The sequence below is a fragment of the Megalobrama amblycephala genome, linkage group LG17 (assembly GCF_018812025.1).
Source record: "Megalobrama amblycephala isolate DHTTF-2021 linkage group LG17, ASM1881202v1, whole genome shotgun sequence".
NCBI classification, from domain to species: domain Eukaryota; kingdom Metazoa; phylum Chordata; class Actinopteri; order Cypriniformes; family Xenocyprididae; genus Megalobrama; species Megalobrama amblycephala.
Window position 1 is genome coordinate 6,728,264 of NC_063060.1, and position 20,227 is coordinate 6,748,490.

The following is a 20,227-nucleotide window of genomic DNA, read 5'->3' on the forward strand; positions in this document are numbered from 1 at the left end:
AAAAACACTGGAAATATCTTCTTTGTAGTTTTGTCAGTAAAATAAAGCTTAAAGATAATAAACAAATCATAGATTCTTGATTTTGTTGCATTTTACAAAATGTCTCAACTTTTCTGGAAATTGAATGTAATCATATTGTTTATTTGTGTTTTTATGCTGTTTGAATTTGCTGCCTTTTTTATTTTTTTACCAGGTTTCTGTTGAACAAGAGATTTTAAAATCTCAGTGGGACTAACATGGTTAAGTACAGGTAGATTTGATAAATGAAGCTTTACTTAACTAAATTTGGGAGGTGCACATTCAGGTAAATCAACCAATCAGTGCAAGAGGAAGTCGGTATATAAGCCATCTCTCACCTCTATCCCGTGACAAGTTTCACAGCATCCCTCCACCACCCCATAACCTCACTCTTGGCTGATTTCTGTCCCAGTTAAGGAGAGGCAGTACTCTGGGTTCAGGCCAATTTCCGAGCTCGGAGCCCTCCCCTGGGACAGCATGCCAAACACGCATAATTACTTTACAAATTACTTTATTTTGATTTCATGTACGTGTAAACTTGTGCATACTTCAGAATAAATCAAGTTGTCAGTTGAAACTGACCAAACAATTTGTGTTCTCTTATGAGTGCTATACTGTAATTCCTGGAGAAAGCTTTCCTTACTGGACTAACTAATGGAGCATTCCTGTTCATCTCAAAGACAGTTCCTCTGATGCTGTAGGATCCTAGAAGTTCATGATTTGATATCTGCCTTTTTTTTTTTTTTTGCAATTTTTTTACACTGATATTTTTGAATGGCTGTCAATGGAAAAAGATGTTTTCTGCAGTCAGATGGTGTCGTTATAACTTCTACCAGCAGAGGTTGACAGGTTCATGCTATCCAGATAAACTGGGCCTCTGTTCTAGTTGGGCTTCACAAATGTCAATTCAAATATATCCTCTAAACCTGTGTGTGGCTTGTATCATGAATCAGGTTTAACATTTATGTATAGTTACTCATTTGGATTTGTCTATTGTTGGAGGCTGGAATGTTTTCTGTCACTGGTTTAAACTAATGTCTGTTTTTATAGTTTTTAGTCTCATCTATATGCAGGTTTTTAAAAGGCTGTACATTTCTTAAACATTTCCTGCTTTATTTTTTTTATTTTTGGAAGCATTACATTAAATCTAACTAAACTTATAATTGTCCAGCTGTGGATCGTGACAAAATATGAATGAGCTGTTTGTGGTGGAGATTTACAGAGAGGCTACACAAGCGTCATTTCACTCTTTCAACTTCCTGTTTTAAGAACACAACTTCAGCCATCTTAATGTTTGTTACAATGGAAGTAGACCATCTGCTCACATCCTTCATCCTTCTCCTCATCAGTAACACAGGTAATACAGTCAATTATTAAATGTGTATAAATAACTGAAATGTCTTGTTTTCAAGTGCTTCATCTATAATGATGTTTGTATAAAGCATCATGTTCAGTCTGCTATAGTTCTGCTTCTCATGAACGGTTTCTGCTCCTGATGACAAACTAAAGCACTAGAGAGAAAGAGTGGTTCATTTCTCACATCGCATTTCTCAAGAGTCATTTCTGTTAGTGAAAGAAAAAGAAATGTAAATCTGTTTACAGACAGCAGTTTTTCAGGAGTTAAATCACAAAGTTATACTGCTGATGCTTTAGAGCTCCTAAAGTTACACGGTTTTATTTATTAGTGATATTTTAGTTATATTTCTTGGTCAAGTATTTTATATTCATGGATTGAGCTTCACTCTGAGACGCTTTACAAAACAACCAGCTGGTGATATAAAAATGATAAAACACTACAGTAACTGTGACAGTTACAGTTATATGAGCACAGCACCAACAAATTACTGATAAACCAATAAACCTTATGATTTATTTATTTATCCAACCAAATACAAGAGTGTGAGTTGATGATTGAGTAGATGAAGGTGTAAAATGGGTCCAAATCCAAAAGCAGCTGAACTGTGTGTTTCTCTCTCCTCAGGGTTCAGTGCTGAGATCTCTGTATTTGTTCAGACGGGAGATTCTGTTCAACTGGATATACAGACACAGGAAATACCACAGGAGTTTGATGATTTATCCTGGACAAATGATAAATCAGAGAATATAGTTAAATATATACATGCATCTAAAACAGTAAGACCTCACTCTTCCTACAAGAACAGAGTGGATTTCAATGATGAAACCTTCTCTCTCACACTGAAGAACATGCAGAAGACAGACAGTGGACTCTATACAGCAAGAACAAGTGGAGAAAATAACACAGATATTATATTCAGAGTATCTGTTATAGGTGAGTGTGATTTCATTGTGTGATTTAATGTATTCCTGCGGATAATTCATAAGAGTAATTTGTTTAATTTTCACTTTTATATAATGAGCACATTAAAATCAGTTTGTGGCACATTTATTTAATTCATCAGGTATTTCTGCAACTTTAATTAAAGCAAAAACAACACTGGAGTCCTTTACTCAAAAGTTTCACAGAGATTACAGATAAATAATGTGGTTAAAGAAATATTTTTGGTTAGCGATGAAAACTCATTTTGTGTGTCTTTAGGTTTGAATGTGTTCTGCATCTCTACTGTGGTCTTTATTCAACAAAACAAGCATTTAAAACTTTTTACACCACTGGTCTGTAAGTGATTCTGATCTTGGAGTAAATGTGTGTTTCAGACGCTGTGGAGGCTCCTGTTCTGACTGTAAACTCAAACTGGTCCAGCAGTGACTCCTGTACTGTGAACTTCACATGCAGAGCTCATGACCTCATGATAAACTCCAGCTATCAGAACAACAGATGCTCTCCAGAGGAAGTGACATCACATGAGATCTACACTCTCATCCTGAACTGCAGTGAGGAATCCATCATCTGTAACCATAGCAACCCGGTTAGCTGGAAAAAAGAGAGCATAAACATTACACAGATCCGTGAAGGTAAATATCTGCTTCTATTCAAGATGTGTGTGTGTACATACAGTGAGAATAAAGTAGATAATGCTCAAATCTGCATTTTGTTTACTTTTTGGTTTACTATTCAATGTTTAATTTTAAATATTATTAGATAATTAAGTGATTGTAAAGTTTACTATGAACAGGCTGATTCATGTTGTTCTTCATCTCTTGCTTTCCAGAAAATGAAAGACAATCAATCCCCCATAGTCCAAGCTCGGGATTCAATTTAACCTTCATTTTGATCATTACTGTGATTCCTGTGGGAATATTAGTGTTTGGAGTTTTGCTCCTTTACTGTTGCTGCAAGAATAATAAAGGTATGTCCATCTCACAAATACTGAAAAACTGATCTCACATTTATAGCTGAAATAGCTTCTTTGGTACTGAAAACAAGGTTTAAGAGCAACAAGGTATGCTTATTGCACATTTGGTATCTCTTTTTTTTAACACGCATCCCTTCATTTTTCAGCATGCAGCTACTCCATTGCTTTCTGTTGTTTGCCTTCAGATCAAGATGCTTTTAATTATCTGCATGTATTTGTAAATGCAGAAATTGTTTTATAAATATTTATATTTATACCCACCCCTACCCTAAACCTAACCACTTCAACAATATAAAACACTTAACAGCCAAATAAAAATACAGCCACAGCATTTATTGCAAAACCATTACATCATGTCTGTGTATTGACACCAAAGAGTATCCTGCACCTCAAAAAATGGCACTAAAGGGGAACCTGTGTGTTAAAAAGTGTCCCCAAGGGGTCCTGACTAAGTGTCTAAATGTAACAAGATTTGAGTGAGAAAGGGGGGCCAGTTAGAATATTTTAAACTCACGCTTGAAAGGGTTAAATGTTTGGGAATTGAGAATACTAATTGTTGCAGTTTTGCAGGTGAATTTTTTTACCCAATCTCATCTGATACATGACGTCTGCACAACTGTGACTGTCGTTGTCTGATTCTCCTTTCATGATGGGTCATACATTTTCATTAAGAGACAGATCTGGACTGCAGGCAGTCAAGCACATCCATGTCTACAGTGTAGAGTTTCTAGAAAACACACTGATGTTGCACATGCTGAACGAGGCCTGGCATTGTCTTACTTCCCAGGAAAGGCATTATATGTCTCTGTACAATCCCCAATATACACCTCCACTTCAATGGTCCTTTCACACATATGGAAGTCATCTGTGCCGTTTGTACAAATGCACTTCCAAACCATGACAGATGTTTGCTTTTTACCTGTCACTGATCAAAGTCTGGATGGTCCCTTTTCGTCTTTGGGACTGAGAACTCCCTGTCCTTTTTTCCAAAAACAAGCTGAAACATGGACTCATCTGACCACAGCACACATTTCCATTGTCTTCTGGACCATCTGAGATGAGCCCAGAGAACTCGGCAGCATCTCTGCATTGAACAGATGTATAGCTTTCTCCTTGTGTAACAGATATTCGAGTTGCATGTCTTGATGCAGCAGCAGACTGTGACAACAGTTTTCCAAAGTATTCCCAAGCCCATGTGACTATATTTAACAGAGCAGCATGATGGTTTCCAGGGTTGGGGAGTAACGAAATACATGTAACGACGTTACGTATTTAAAATACAAAATTTGAGTAACTGTATTTCGTTACAGTTACATTTTAAATAGGTGGTAATCAAATTACAGTTACATTCAAAAAGTATTTTAGATTTGATTTTTTATGTCATTTATTTCATTTGATATTAACGTAAGCTGTTTGAGGATTTTTAACCAACCAATGTTGATGATTCTCAGACTCTGTCCGTTTAAAAAAAAAAACACGCGCGCTGCCTGTTCAGTGTTCAGATATTAGCAACCTGCAGAGGTCAGACATGAGATCGCACGTAACAAATGGACGGGAAAACAGGGCCTAACGCATTTCTCTAGTGGAAATTCAAAGACAGTTTTACTTATAAACGTGAAAAAGGATGTACAGTAACATCATAGTGCAATGCAAGCTGTGTCTACCTGCAACAAAACTTCGATCGACTTCAAAGGATTCAACATCTAATCTGAAAAAGCATCTTGAGGTAGGCCTGTTCTTGGTCTTTGAAAATGTTATTTTCTTTATTTACTCCTTATTTTCCTATTTACTCGTACGCTGAGCTTTGTATGGTTATCATTAGCCTACGTATAATATTTATAAGAATTTATTAGGTCTTTGAAAAATAACACGAAATCCTCATAGAATTAACATCCACTTAATCATGCGTTAAATAATGTTTTATAAAGCCAATTTATTTGTGTACTTTACAGACAGACTTTAAATCTTTAAAGACTTGTTTCCTAAAGACTTTAAATAATTCATTCCAAATGTTTAGGTATATGGTGCATACTCGAGTTCATGATCAAAAATAGAGATGCAGTAGTCCGCTGGTCATAAATCCAAAGGTTTTTTAGTTTTATTTTGATCTTTATTCCAGGCTTGCAAACAAAAAGCTTTGTAATAATTTCCCAAAATTTCAGGAAATATTTACTAAGCCTGTCAACAGGACGTTAACACAGGCACACGCTGAAAACGGACACAAAGAGAACAGACGCACCAGCAGAGAAAATACTGCACCATGCACAAGCTCACTGTTCGCGAAATATAGGAAGAATAATCTAAATATTAAATCGGGGTTGGTATGAAGGTATCTCTGAAGGGAACTGTCTTCAGAAAAGATTTGATGGCTTTTCCTCTTATCTCCGTATGAAGTAGCTTTGTGTATAGTGGTAACCATGGAAACGCTATATCACAGCTGTTCTACTGTCAAGGTGATGATACACGGGGCAACTTTTTGAGCAATGTTGCTGGGCAATGTTGCCGCCAACGGGCAACCTGATGAGACACAGGGCAACGGACAGTTGGCAGCAACTAATCAGAGAGGAGCAAATCTATTGCCAACTCAATAAATACTTTATTATAAACACTTGTTAGGCACTTTATTTCAACTTTTCAAATATTTTCATCATTTTTATTAAAAATAAATGCCTTTCCGATCTGATTTGTGATAGGAAAAGGGAGAAGAGCGAGTTCAGCAAAAGGCGGATTCGAACCCGCGTCGATCGCATCAAAAGCTATTCAAATGTCAAACGCCCGACAGCCTACGTTACTGGAGACGTTTAAAAAATCCCGTCTTTTTAGTATTTAACTGAAATCATTCAATAGCTTCATTACAGCATACACACATTACTTTCTGACAGTTGTTGGTATTTTAAGCAATATATGAGGTAAATTCCCTGTTTTGGGTTGACGCATGACAACTTACTAGCGTAAAAAGATAAAAGTTCACACTCCTTTTCTCCGCTCCACTGCCGCTGAGAGGCCGCCATCTTGTTTGAATTTTTTTCTGAAATCTCCGAACCGGTCACGTGATCGGCTGCTAACATTCTGATTGGAGGATCTCAAAAAATTGCCCACGACCGATCTTTTTTTTATTTTTTATTTTTTTTTTATTATTTAACACATTTCACATATATTTAACATATATAAATGTTTCACAAATAATGCTTTGGTGAGTTTGATATCACCATAAATCAGTAATACTTAGTTATATATTGCAAAACCATAACATTCATATGAAAGATACAAAAATTGTTTCAGAAATTGAGGGGGAAAAAGACAAAAAAAAAAAAAAAAAAAAAAACAGAAAAGGGTATACATGTATATTTAAAATAAAGAAGAGGAATTTAAGTCTTTGTAAATGTCCATAGTTCTGATTGCTTTGCGGTTTGAAAGTCCTTGTAAGGTTTCAAAATAAATCTTCATGTCAGCCTTGAAGTGGGAGATATTGGGTATCCTTTCAGACCATTTACATTTGTGTATATGAAATTTACCAAGTAATATTATAAGATTTAACATAAACACAAGATTCTTATCTATACCTTTTTTGTCATAATAAAAAATAACATCTTTTTTCTCTATCTTAATTTGGATTCCACTTAACATATTAAATAAATATTCTACATCAATCCAAAAGAATTTAACATATATACAATAAAAAAAAAGATGCAAAATAGTTTCAGAATCCATTTTACAGAATACACAAGATTCAGAAAGATCATTTTTATATCTTTTTAGGAAATGTTTTGTTGGATAAATTTTATGTATTATTTTAAAGTATATTTCGTTAACTTTATTATTGATACAGTATTTATTGTTATAAGTCCAAATCAATCTCCAATTAATATTCTCAAAAAGATCATTCCAAAAGAATTTATATCGAAATGTTGCAGGACAGTGAATCAAACGTCTGAATAATTTATTATTACATTTATTGTCTTTAATATCAACACCATCCAACAAGACCTCTTTTTTAAATGTTGATTGCTTGTGAGATTCACTGATACCTTGCAGAAGTCTCAAAAGACCTGTTGGTATTGCATCAAATACGATGCTATATTCTCGTGGAGATATAGGGATACAGAATGTCTGTAAAAATTCAGAATATGTAAATAAGTACCCCTTATCATTTATCAATTGTGAGACCATTAAGATACCATTTTTAAACCAATTGTTATAGAAGATTGATTTATTCTTATATTTAATGATTTTATTATTCCAAATTAACTGTTTGTGGGGGGAAAAATTATGTTTGTATATAAGAAGCCAACACAAAAGAGCCTGCCTATGAAAACTGGATAGCTGAATAGGGAGTTTGTTAACCTCAAAGTCGCATTTTAGGAGAAAATCTATACCACCAACTTTTTCAAAAATAAGATTTGGAATTATATACCATAACTTATCTTTATGCTTAGTATAATGTTTAATCCAGTTCAACTTGAAAATTGTATTAGAAGAAGCAAAATCGAGCACGTTCAATCCTCCTTGATTATAAGAATTACATAAAATATTTTTATTTAAATAGTGAGGCTTGTTTTTCCATATGAAATTGAATAAAGTTGAATCAATTTTCTTAAGAAAAGATTTTGGCACATCTAATACTTTCGCAGGATAGACTAAGCAAGATAACCCCTCAGATTTGGACAGAAGAACCCTACCTTTGAGTGACAAATCCCTCATGAGCCACATATCAAGTTTCTTTTTAATTTTCAACATTAGGGGTTGGAAATTAGATTGTATTCTATCTGACTGATTTTTACAGATATTGATACCAAGATAATTTACCTCCTCCTTAACTGGAATACCTTCAAATTCGGTTAAAGGAATACTATTGTCTTTAAGTGGAAAAAGAGTACATTTTTTAACATTTAAAGATAAACCTGAAGCTTCAGAAAAAATATTGAGACACTCTAGAACTTTTTTAACCTGTGATATATCTTTTAAAAAAATAGCTGTATCATCAGCAAGTTGACAACATTTAATTTCTTTGTCCCTAATTCTGATGCCTTGAAAAGGGTTATGATGTAGATGTAGTGTCATTGTTTGCATGACCAAGAGAAATAGAAACGGGGCTGCCGGATCTCCTTGTTTTATGCCCCGAGAGATGCTAAATCTACGAGTAGTTCCCCAGGGAAGTTTAACTGAACTATTACATTCATTATATAAAGTTTGTATTGCCCTTTTAAAGTATTGACCAAAACCAAAAAAATCTAATAAATCTAATAAAAGCCCACGACCGATCTAAAGGTGATGATACACGGGCAGTGGCGTAACTTTGTTTTAAAAAGTGGGTGGGACATGAGTGTGTGTGTGTGTGTGTGTGTGTGTGTGTGTGTGTGTGTGTGTGTGAGATCGCTGCCTTTTAGTTCAAGCGTACATGAACCGATCATCTCTTCCTACTACAAACATGAATTAACATCAGTACACACCATTTTTTAAGTTCACCGACCCCTCCCTTATAGAGGGTATGCATCGACGTCACTTTCCCGCCGAAAACGCGCTCCCTCAGCTGGACTGAGTGGCAAAAGAACCTGCTGCATGACTGGATTTAATAGGGGAAATTGCGAAAACGAGAGAAAAACAAACGAATTACTCTAAATGCTGGAATTGAATGTGTTCCTTACAACTTGTCAAATAAACCTAATCCATGGATATTGACATGCACCCAGGAGTCGTGTTTCCTGACATTTATATGTGCCTGATTTGACGCCGGGGAATTACATAAAGCAAATCTGCCTGTAAATATTTTATATAACCACAATATAGGTAGGTTTAAATCCGCGTAATCACTTATATCAATGTTATATCGTCATATTGTCCAGCCCTATATAGTTTTTGTCAGTGTTTATTTAAAAACACCAAATTATGCAGAATATAGTAAATATTTAATTGATGAGTTGTCAACACAATATATAACAATACAATACGGTATGATTTTACCTCAAAATCCAACAATTTGACAAAATGATAACTGCAAATCCATGTTTCTCTGCCTGGAGTCCAGTTGTTTCTGTGAATTGCAGCGATCAGTTTGCTTTTTTTCTGTAGCTTTCGGCAGTCTTTAAATATATACCTCAGGGTTTTGTGTCAAAGCTATTTGTTCAGTCAATCACAAGGCTCTTTCCCGTTTTGGATGTGTTTTGTGTGTTTTTCGCGGCATTCACGCTAAAAATCAATGCTGCCGCTCAGTCTTTGTGCCACTCAGTGGACGTGACCGCAGCCATAACGGTCGACGATGACGTCACGTGCATACCCTCTATTAAAGGTGCCCAAGAATGCTTTTTCACAAGATGTAATATAAGTCTAAGGTGTCTCCTGAATGTGTCTGTGAAGTTTCAGCTCAAAATACCCCATATATTTTTTTTAATTAATTTTTTTAACTGCCTATTTTGGGGCATCATTAACTACTGATTTTGGCAGCGTCGCCCCTTTAAATGGCGCGCTCCCTGCCACACGAGCTCTCGACTATATTGCAGTGCATTTACAGTTCACACAGCTAATATAACCCTCAAATGGATCTTTACAAGATGTTCGTCATGCATGCTGTATGCATGCTTCGAATTATGTGAGTAAAGTATTTATTTTGATGTTTACGTTTGATTCTGTATGAGTTTGACGCTATGCTCCGTGGCTAACGGGCTAATTCTACACTGTTGGAGAGATTTATAAAGAATGAAGTTGTTTATGCATTATACAGACTGCACATGTTTAAAAATGAAAATAGCGACGGCTCTCTTGTCTCCGTGAATACAGTAAGAAATGATGGTAACTTTAACCACATTTAACAGTACATTAGCAACGAAACATTTATAAAGACAATTTACAAATATCACTAAAAATATCATGATATCATGGATCATGTCAGTTATTATTGCTCCATCTGCCATTTTTCGCTGTTGTTCTTGCTGGCTTACCTTGTCTGTGCACAGATCCAGACGTTAATACTGCCTTTCCTTGTCTAATGCCTTGAACATGGGCTGGCATATATGCAAATATTGGGGTCATACATATTAATGATCCTGACTGTTATGTAACAGTCGGTGTTATGTTGAGATCCTCGTGTTTTCCGGAAGTCTTTTAAACAAATGAGATTTATATAAGAAGGAGGAAGCAATGGGGTTTGAAACTCAATGTATGTCATTTCCATGTACTGAACTCTTGTTATTTAACTATGCTACTATTGAACTTTTAATTCAATTTTTGATTCTAGGGCACCTTTAAAACCTGCGTTCAGTGATAAAGCGCTCTTACGTGTGGACCAGTGGCGTAGCCACGGGGGGGCCTGAGGGGGCCTAGGCCATTAGGCCCCCCCAGATTTCTGAGCGATTTTTTCAATTTTTATGTTGATTTGTTACACTGATGCATATGCTGCGCGGTAAAATGCAACAGCTGTTTTAAGACTTATTGGTTTGATTATTTCACTTGTTGCACGTAGCCTCTGCTGTTATATCTTTGCGCGTGAGAGTTCGTTATTATGCGGTGAGTGGCAATGTGAAGCGGCACCCGAGGCTTGCCGTTTCCAAGACGCGCATGTCAATGCAGTGAAATCCGGTGGGTGCTCGGGCTCCTAACTCTCCATTCATTTTAACCAATAAAAAGTCGTTAGATAATCAAGAACCTCTGACTGTAGCGCACACAGCTTTCTTCTCGTCATTATACTTAATTTGAGGCAGTTTCCGTGGCGTTATTTGCTCTCGCTCAGATATTGCGTGTGTGGCTGTGCGCGCTCAAACTTTGTTAGGCCTTTATGTAAATCAAACATGCTTTTTCTCTAGAATTGTCTTCTCTCCTGAATTTAATGTTGCTAGAAGCTATTAATCATCAAACTTACATAACTGACTGTTAAAATAACACCTATAAATTGTAAAGAAATTAAGTATCTTTTTATATAATAACTCCATGTACAAATTATATCATTTTCAAACTTAGCCTACTTTAGTCAGCCAGCTATCTAGATATTTTTATTATCTATTTAATATATATTTTTAAAAAGTTAAGTGCTTATTGTAGCCTGAATGCTTATTGAATTATTATATTTAGCGAACCACTACTGATCATCAAATAGTACAATATCAGCATGAGTGTAATCAAAATGGTTATGAGTCTGGATAATCTGTAGATTTTAGAATAGAAATAACGGTTTTTGAACTTTTTGAGCAATGTTGCCGGGCATTGTTGCCGAGCAACGTTGCTTGGGCACTTTCCCACTGAGAATGAGCAACAAATATATATCTGGATACGTTAGATCGGTCGTTGGCAATTTTTTGAGATCCTCCAATCAGAATGTTAGCAGTCGATCACGTGACCGGTTCGGAGATTTCAGAAAAAATTAAAACAAGATGGCGGCCTCTCACCGGCAGTGGAGCGGAGAAAAGGAGTGTGAACTTTTATCTTTTTACGTTAGTAAGTTGTCATGCGTCAACCCAAAACAGGGAATTTACCTCATATATTGCTTAAAATACCAACAACTGTCCGAAAGTAATGTGTGTATGCTGTAATGAAGCTATTGAATGATTTCAGTTAAATACTAAAAAGACGGGATTTTTTAACGTCTCCAGTAACGTAGGCTGTAGGGCGTTTGACATTTGAATAGCTTTTGATGCGATCGACGCGGGTTCGAATCCGCCTTTTGCCGAACTCGCTCTTCTCCCTTTTCCTATCACAAATCAGATCGGAAAGGCATTTATTTTTAATAAAAATGAAGAAAATATTTGAAAAGTTGAAATAAAGTGCTTAACAAGTGTTTATAATAAAGTATTTATTGAGTTGGCAATAGATTTGCTCCTCTCTGATTAGTTGCTGCCAACTGTCCGTTGCCCTAATTAGTTGCCCTGTGTCTCATCAGGTTGCCCGTTGACGGCAACATTGCCCAGCAACATTGCCCAGCAACATTGCTCAAAAAGTTGCCCCGTGTATCATCACCTTAACGTATCCAGATATATATTTGTTGCTCATTCTCAGTGGGAAAGTGCCCAAGCAACGTTGCTCGGCAACATTGCTCAAAAAGTTGCCCCGTGTATCATCACCTTCAGAGAGTGAATTTACATTTCATGCAGGTGTCTCATGTTATGTAGCATAATTTCACAAAGCTGAAGTCAGACCAGGCTGTTTTTGCTGTTAATCTTGAAGTTATACAATAATTTAAATGAAAAACAACTGATCATGCTCATGTTTATAACATCTTTGTTGGGATTGTGATAAAAATCCAGTGTTTGCCTCTAATATCAAAGAGCTACACATTTTTTGAACAAATAAACAACAAATACATTTGCTTTTAAAAAAATCTGCAACCAGTATTAGAATCAGCCAATTTGCTTCTGTTGGCCATGAAAAATCAAAATAGGTGCATCACTAATAATAATTAAAAGGATTATTTTTAAAAAATCGAATAGTTTTTTTTTCTTTGCTGTTTGTTGTTTATGGTTAATATTAATGCAGCTATCAGTGCACTAAGGTTAAATATTAGTATAAACATATTTATGTTAGGGATAGTTAACACAAAATGATCACATTTTTTTCCAAATCTGTAAAATGCCGTGGTGGAGAGATCCAAAAAACTGTTGAGAAACCGAGATTATTGGGTAGATCATTTCATTTCATTTTCTTTATAAACATTCTAAATGTTACAAACAAACTTTGTTAATAAAACAATTTAAACCACTGTGTCAATTCGACTCTATACACCTATAAAACAACCTATATTATTAACAATATTTTATTGTTGTTATTTAATATTTTGTAATCCCTCTGATGCACATCTTTACACATATAAAAATATAATTTAGGAATGATATCAATAGTAATTATATATGGATGTGATGTTAAAACAAACAAATATTTTCTTAATTTGTTTATTGAAATTCTTTACCAACACATAGGTTGTCTAATAAACTACAGATATATATTTTGTAACTGATGTTAAAAATATAATTTAGTGGAAAACCAAATCCTGATGGTTAGAGGTCATTTTAATTACAGGTTTTTAAACTTAAAACAGAACATCAAGTTAATATGGTCCTTTGTGTTAAGTATTTCAAAGTATTCCAAAGTATTTAGATTAAGTTACTAAACTTGAGTAATGTAACGAAATACGTTACAGATTACTTTTTAAAGGTCCCGTTTTTCGTGGTTTTTTGAAGCTTTGATTGTGTTTATAGTGTGCAATATAACATGTGTTCATGTTTCGCGTGTAAAAAAAGTATTTTTCACATAATTTACTTATTTGTATACCGCTGTTTCCACTGTCATAAAAACGGGCTGATGACTTCCTTGTTCTATGAAGTCCCTCCTTCAGAAATACGTAACGAGTTCTGATTGTGCCAGCGGTTCCTGTGTTGTGATTCGACAGCAGCTTCTGCTCCATCTTTCAAGAATAATCTTTGTGCGAATCCGGCATTAAACTGATTGAGATTGAGGAAGCTGTCCTCAGCAAAATGTGCTGCACATAGTTTTACATGTGGATTATAATTTTCGGGAACCGAGTTAAACATAAATTGTAACCATTGATCTCTAAGTACAGCGTCCCTGGGAAGGCCAAACAAAGGTGATTGGACTGCGGGATGAAAATAACAGCGTTTCGACGACATGGCGACAAACACACTCTACAAACGCAACTATTGTGTATTCCTGTGGGCGGAGGTTAGTCAAAAAACTGTTTTAGTGAAGGAATTAGAGGGATGTAGTCCAAACTGGCCTTTCGATGTAAGCGACTTCTGTTAAATAAAATATCTCGCTTGGCATTGAACTTTGCGCTTTAAAATTTTACAGATTTTATTTATACTCTAACAACAACATTACACACTAACTAAAGTTTGAAACATGGGATCACGAAGAACGGGACCTTTAAAGCATGTATTTTGTAATCTGTACTAGTGAAATACATTCTAAAAGTAACCTTCCCAACCCTGATGGTTTCTTATGCAATGCCAGGCAAAGGTCACACACATTAAACAGAGGTTTCCATCCTTGCCACAGGGACTGAGATTTCTCTGGATTTCCTGAATTATTTCACAATATTATGTATGGTATATGGTGAAAGACCTAAATACTTTGCAATCTTGCATTAAAAAACGTGATTTTTGATTCGTTTGATAATCCTTTCATGAAATTTGACACAAAGTGGCAAGCCATTACCCATCTTTGATTGCAAAGATTGAGATGCTCCTTTTACACTCAATCATGACCCTCACCTATTACCAGTTCACCTGCTAACTGTGGACAGTTTCAGAACCGTTTAACTTGGATATTCTGTTACCTTTTCACTTCTATTTTGCCTTTTTTGGAGTGTGCCATAGCCATCAAAATCAACATTTGTTAATATTTACGAAATACAATCAATTTGGTTAGTAAAAACATTGGAAATATCTTCTTTGTAGTTTTGTCAGTTAAATAAAGCTTAAAGATAATGAACAAATCATAGATTCTTGATGTTATTGCATTTTACAAAATGTCTGAACTTTTCTGGAAATTGAATGTAATCATATTGTTTATTTGTATTTTTATGCTGTTTGAATTTGCTGCCTTTTTATTTTTTACCAGGTTTCTGTTGAACAAGAGATTTTAAAATCTCACTGGGACTAACATAGTTAAGTACAGGTAGATTTGATAAATGAAGCTTTAATTAACTAAATTTGGGAGGTGCACGTTCAGGTAAATCAACCAATCAGTGCAAGAGGAAGCCGGTTTATAAGCCATCTCTCACCTCTATCCCGTGACAAGTTTCACAGCATCCCTCCACCACCCCATCACCTCACTCTTGGCTGGTTTCTGTCCCAGTTAAGGAGAGGCAGTACTCTGGGTTCAGACCAATTTCTAAGCTCGGAGCCCTCCCTGGGACAGCACGCCAAATACGCATAATTACTATACAAATTACTTTATTTTGATTTCATGTACGTGTAAACTTGTGAATACTTCAGAATAAATCAAGTTGTCAGTTGAAACTGACCAAACAATTTATGTTCTCTTATGAGTGCTATACTGTAATTCCTGGAGAAAGCTTTCCTTACTGGACTAACTAATGGAGCATTCCTGTTCATCTCAAAGACAGTTGCTCTGATGCTGTAGGATCCTAGAAGTTCATGATTTGATATCTGCCTTTTTTTTTTTCTTTTTTTTTCTTTTTTTTTTTGCAATTTTACAACCAGCTAGGAATTGAAAGGGTCATGAAACCCCCCTGTTTTACCCTGGTCATTCACACCTCTGAGCTGCAAAAACTCTGTAAAATGGGCGTGTAAAGCTCTGGAAAAGTGGGAGTGTAGAGGGGGGAAGAGGGGAGAGAACAACCAATGAAGCACAGACATAGAACACACTCATTATACAGAATAATGAATATTAATATATGAGCATGGAGAAAATGACAACAAACTCCCAAGCACAAGGAAGAAATGTGAAAGAATATTAAATAGGGCTAATAATAGGCTACTTTGATTATGTTTACAAGCACTGCAGTCAAAATCAGTCTTTTGTCTATTAGAATAATCGTGTCGTCGCGTTCAGATACACCACTGTATCAATGTTCAGTTTGCACATATAATTCATTTGAAGAAGACTTGATGAAATATGTGTGCATAACTATACCATGCTGATTAATGTTTGGTGCAGGAGAATGTGTGAAATAAAAACTTTAAACACGGATACTTTATTCTGTATGAGCTATGTGCCATGTGGCTAGTGTTATTAAACTCACCACGGAGCTCCGCGCTGAAACCGATCATATGCGCGCTCCGCGTGTAGGCACATATAATAATAATCGTATTTTTCATGTGTTCGTATTCAAACTCCAGTTCTGACCGCATCTCGAGCAAAATACAAGCAACACGTGCTGCTGTGCTGAAGGAAACGGCCTACGGCTCGCGTGTTTGAACGCAGCTAGAGCAGGCAGAGGTGAATGAGCTGCACTTTTGTGACATTTGAATTTTCCGTTGTAATGCGATCTCATGTGAACATATTTTCCATTTGTGCTGGTAGATTACAGCAAAACAATCCACATGCACACAAACCTCTGCTCTGGTCGCGTCTCAGGAAAACACATTGTGTTGTAGCACTGAGGAATCAAACACCAACGAAATGTCTCTGAATGACAAGAGACTGAGACGAGAGAAGTGACACTTCCTCATGCATAATACCACAATTATAATCTTATGCATACTACAGTGCAGTGATTGGACTAAATGAGCTTTATGACATGAATATATGTCGAGAATCGCTCGAAACGGTCTACGTCAGCATGTTCGACCATGCACATACTTGGGCCGAAAGTACACGATGATGTCAGATTTTATGACGTGCTCCAACTCAGCTTTTCAAACCGGAAGACAGAAATCGCTCTGAAAAATGCAAAAATAACTATTTTTCACTTATGAATAACATTAATGAGTACCTTTAGTGTTTTCAATGATGTGCAGCCTATACATACCTGTTTACATCTCAAAAAAAGTGTTAATGGCCGACGCAATCCTGAAAGAACCGGGGAAAAGTGCAGCTATTTGGAGGTAAGTTGTAGTCTACAGGCCAATTCACACCGCACCGACAAACGCCAACAAACACCAACAAACGCCAACGAACAAGTTGGTCGTTGGATTTAGAATTCTATGAGGAAAAAACTGTCATGTTCACACCGCCCCAACAAACACCGACCAACGAGTGACGTCTGACTGGGAAAATTCCACAACTTACATACGTGTAACCATGTTAACAATATTGTCAGGGAAGTTTATTATATTAATAATATAGTATCATATATATTTTCATTGTATTAAAGTATTGAGGCAAAACAAAAATACTAAACTGAAATCCGAAGCGCTGTAGCCATTGATCTGATCGCAACCATGATCGGAACCTATTGTTTGGTATTCACCAGTTTTTAAACTTTTTTTTTTTATAGCGCGACCCTTTTTATTAACGAGACCCATATACAACCATGTAGCTAAACAAGCCAAAACGAATTATTAAAAACGAAACTGAAGGTAAACCTGCGTAGCTCTCATAGTGGTTAATGTTAGCCTAACGTTACCTCTATCTTTCGGTGAAGTGGAGCAGCTGCTCTTGCTGAATGGCACGGATTGCACTATGGACTATTGTACCTTTTGTATATTTTTATTTTTTTAACTGTATTTTATTTTTTATAACGAACAAGCTGCGATGTCACGTTTCCAGTACTTTGTTGTGTGTGTGTGAGGCGCGGGCACGATCAAACAGCTGTCTTTGCAGGGGACTTCCCTCATCGTCATGGCAACGGTTCGTAGCCCGGTCAGATTACGTCAGAGTTTGTTGCCATTTGTTGGAAAACTGTTCACACCGCGCAGACATTCCACGACCCGACAAACGCCGATTAAACATGTTCAGTTGGGTGAAAACCGACTCCGACCAACGCCAACAGACAGGGGCGCAGGAGACATTTTCAAAGTGAGGGGGAGGGGGGGTTTGTTATGACAACGGGCGCTCTAAATTGTTATGGACTGGAGCTCACGTTCACATCGGGAACACGGGAGCACCGCGATGCGACCGCACAAGGCACTTTAACGATCAAAGTGCACGCCACTGATAAGCATTGTAAATTAAGTATTACAGTATACACATACCAGTTAAACGCACAGATCTCCTCTCGTGCGTCCTCCACTGGATGAGGCAATATCACTTTCGTTTCTATTTCAGATATCTCTTTTATAGATGCCATCAATGCTTTTGCCTTTCAAGATGTAATTACCGAAATCAAAACAGTCCATAAACTATAAATCCTCACGAAAACTTCAGTCAAGCCAGCTCGCGCGTCAACCTGAGAGATCAGCCTCCTTACCTTAAGTGTCAAATTTCTCGGTTTCTGAATGGACGGTTTGGCTTGATTGACAGACGCTAACGTTCGGGCATGATTTATATACCATCGACCTGTCCTAAAACGTTATGTTAGCATGCTTTGATCGATGGTTTGGAGATCGCGTGTTTCTCCGTTCGAGAGCGCATTTCCTGTTCACATCCGCGACCGCGACAAAACAGCTGATTATTTACGAACGGATCGCTTACAGAAACGTGAAAATGGTCTCATTTGAAAGAAAATATCCTAAGCTAAAAGATGATATAGTGTGACTAATTGAAGCAGCCCTTATCAAAAGTGCGGGGGTCGACTTCTATCTTTTCAAAACTGCGGGGGTCCTGACCCCCCTGTCCCCCGTGCCAACGGCGCCCCTGCCAACAGACGCCAACAGGGGTATCACACCGATCCAACAAACTCCAACAGACGAGTTTGTTGGCGTTTGTTGGCTGTTGTCGGTGCGGTGTGAATTGGCCTTACCAGTTAACAAACTTTTTTTTTTTTTTTTGCTTTAACAAACGGAGAGCGATATTTCGGCTTGATATCTCCTTTTTGAGTTTGTGTGTGGTGGTTTATGGCACGTTTGTATGCAGCACCAAAACGTCTCGGGTTACGAGTGTAACCCCTGTTCCCTGAGTAAGGGAACGAGACGCTACGTCGGATGACGTGATGGGAACCTTCTGTCTTTTGTGTTCGTGAAGCACCTCTGTATCCAACCAATGAAAAGACGTGACGTCAGAGGCGGGTGACGTCACGGATCAGGAAGCTATAAAGCACACCTGAACACAAAGCACGCCAGCTTCTGTAAAATGTCTGAAGCAAGCGCACCAGGTATGCAGGAGATACGGCCACGCGACGTAGCGTCTCGTTCCCTTACTCAGGGAACAGGGGTTACACTCGTAACCCGAGACGTTCCCTTTCGTGGGAACTATCGACGCTACGTCGGATGACGTGATGGGAACGCAATCCCAACTACGCCGTGTCTCCGAGTGCCTGGCTGCTATCTTGTAGCACCCTGGCCCCCGGAGTGATGTTAAGGTGAAGATTGTAAAATCTGATAAAAGTGTGCTGGGATGACCATCCAGCCGCACCACAGATGTCGTCCATAGAGACACCAGATAGGAGAGCTCTGGACGCGGCCATACCTCTCGTGGAGTGAGCACGCACCATCAGAGGACACGGACACCCCACCGTCTCATACGCAAGTGAGATGGCCTCGACCACCCACATGCTCATCCGCTGTTTAGATGCTGGGCCCCCCCTCTTAGGGGACCCGTAACATACAAACAATTGTTCTGTCTTCCTCCACAGGGCAGCTCTGTGGACATAAGCATCTAACGCTCTTACAGGGCAAAGCAGATTCTTCCTTTCCTGATCCAAACTCGCAAAAGGAGGCGGGCAGAAAGCCTCCAGTACAATGGGACCTGGGACCCTCGTTGGAACCTTTGGAACATAGCCAGGCCTGGTATGCAAAAAGGCTTTCACCATACCTGGCGCAAACTCAAGACAAGATGGAGCGACTGACAGCGCTTGTAAATCACCGATTCTCTTCGGGGAAGAGACAGCCAGAAGAAAGATGGTTTTGAGTGTCAAGAACTTATCTGACACCTCCTCTATAGGCTCGAAGGGAGCCTCAGCCAGCCCTTGGAGCACAATAGCGAGGTCCCAGGTCGGGGTCTTCGTGCGCACCACAGGTCTCAACCTGAGTGCACCACGGAGGAAGCGTACTACTAGGGGGTCTCGACCCAGCGAGGATATGATGAGCCGAAATAGCGGCCACATATACTTTCAGCGTGGAAGGGGTTAAACCTTCCGAGAACTTTTCCTGAAGGAACTGAAGCACGTCAGAGACAGAAGAATGGACCGGGTCTAAATTATGCTGTTCACACCACATAGAGAACAGTTTCCATTTATATAAGTACAACTTCCTCGTGGAGGGAGCTCTGGAGTGAAGGATGGTCTCCACAACCTCGGTTGAGAGACCAGTTCCTATGAGCCTTGCCCCCTCAGGGGCCAGGCCCACAGTTTCCACATTTTTGGGCGGGGATGGAGAATCGTGCCGCCCGCTTGAGACAGGAGATCCTGCCTGAGAGGAAGCTCTAAGGGAGAG

The 20,227-nt window shown here is 37.9% G+C and overlaps 1 protein-coding gene across 4 annotated transcripts in view; it reads left to right on the forward strand.

Annotated features, from left to right (window-relative positions):
* The first annotated feature begins 1,278 nt into the window (after positions 1 to 1,278).
* The window catches only part of LOC125250937 (CD48 antigen-like), a 97,850-nt gene continuing 78,901 nt past the window's right edge, over positions 1,279 to 20,227 (forward strand). For all 4 annotated transcript variants that reach the window (XR_007180899.1, XR_007180898.1, XM_048163776.1 and 1 more), the window contains exons 1-4: positions 1,279 to 1,375; positions 2,000 to 2,308; positions 2,692 to 2,949; positions 3,147 to 3,284. Coding sequence is in view for 2 of the 4 variants with exons in the window: in XM_048163776.1 (XP_048019733.1) it covers positions 1,309 to 1,375; positions 2,000 to 2,308; positions 2,692 to 2,949; positions 3,147 to 3,284 (772 nt within the window). In the remaining 2 variants the exon portion in view is untranslated. The remainder of the gene's footprint in view (positions 1,376 to 1,999; positions 2,309 to 2,691; positions 2,950 to 3,146; positions 3,285 to 20,227) is intronic.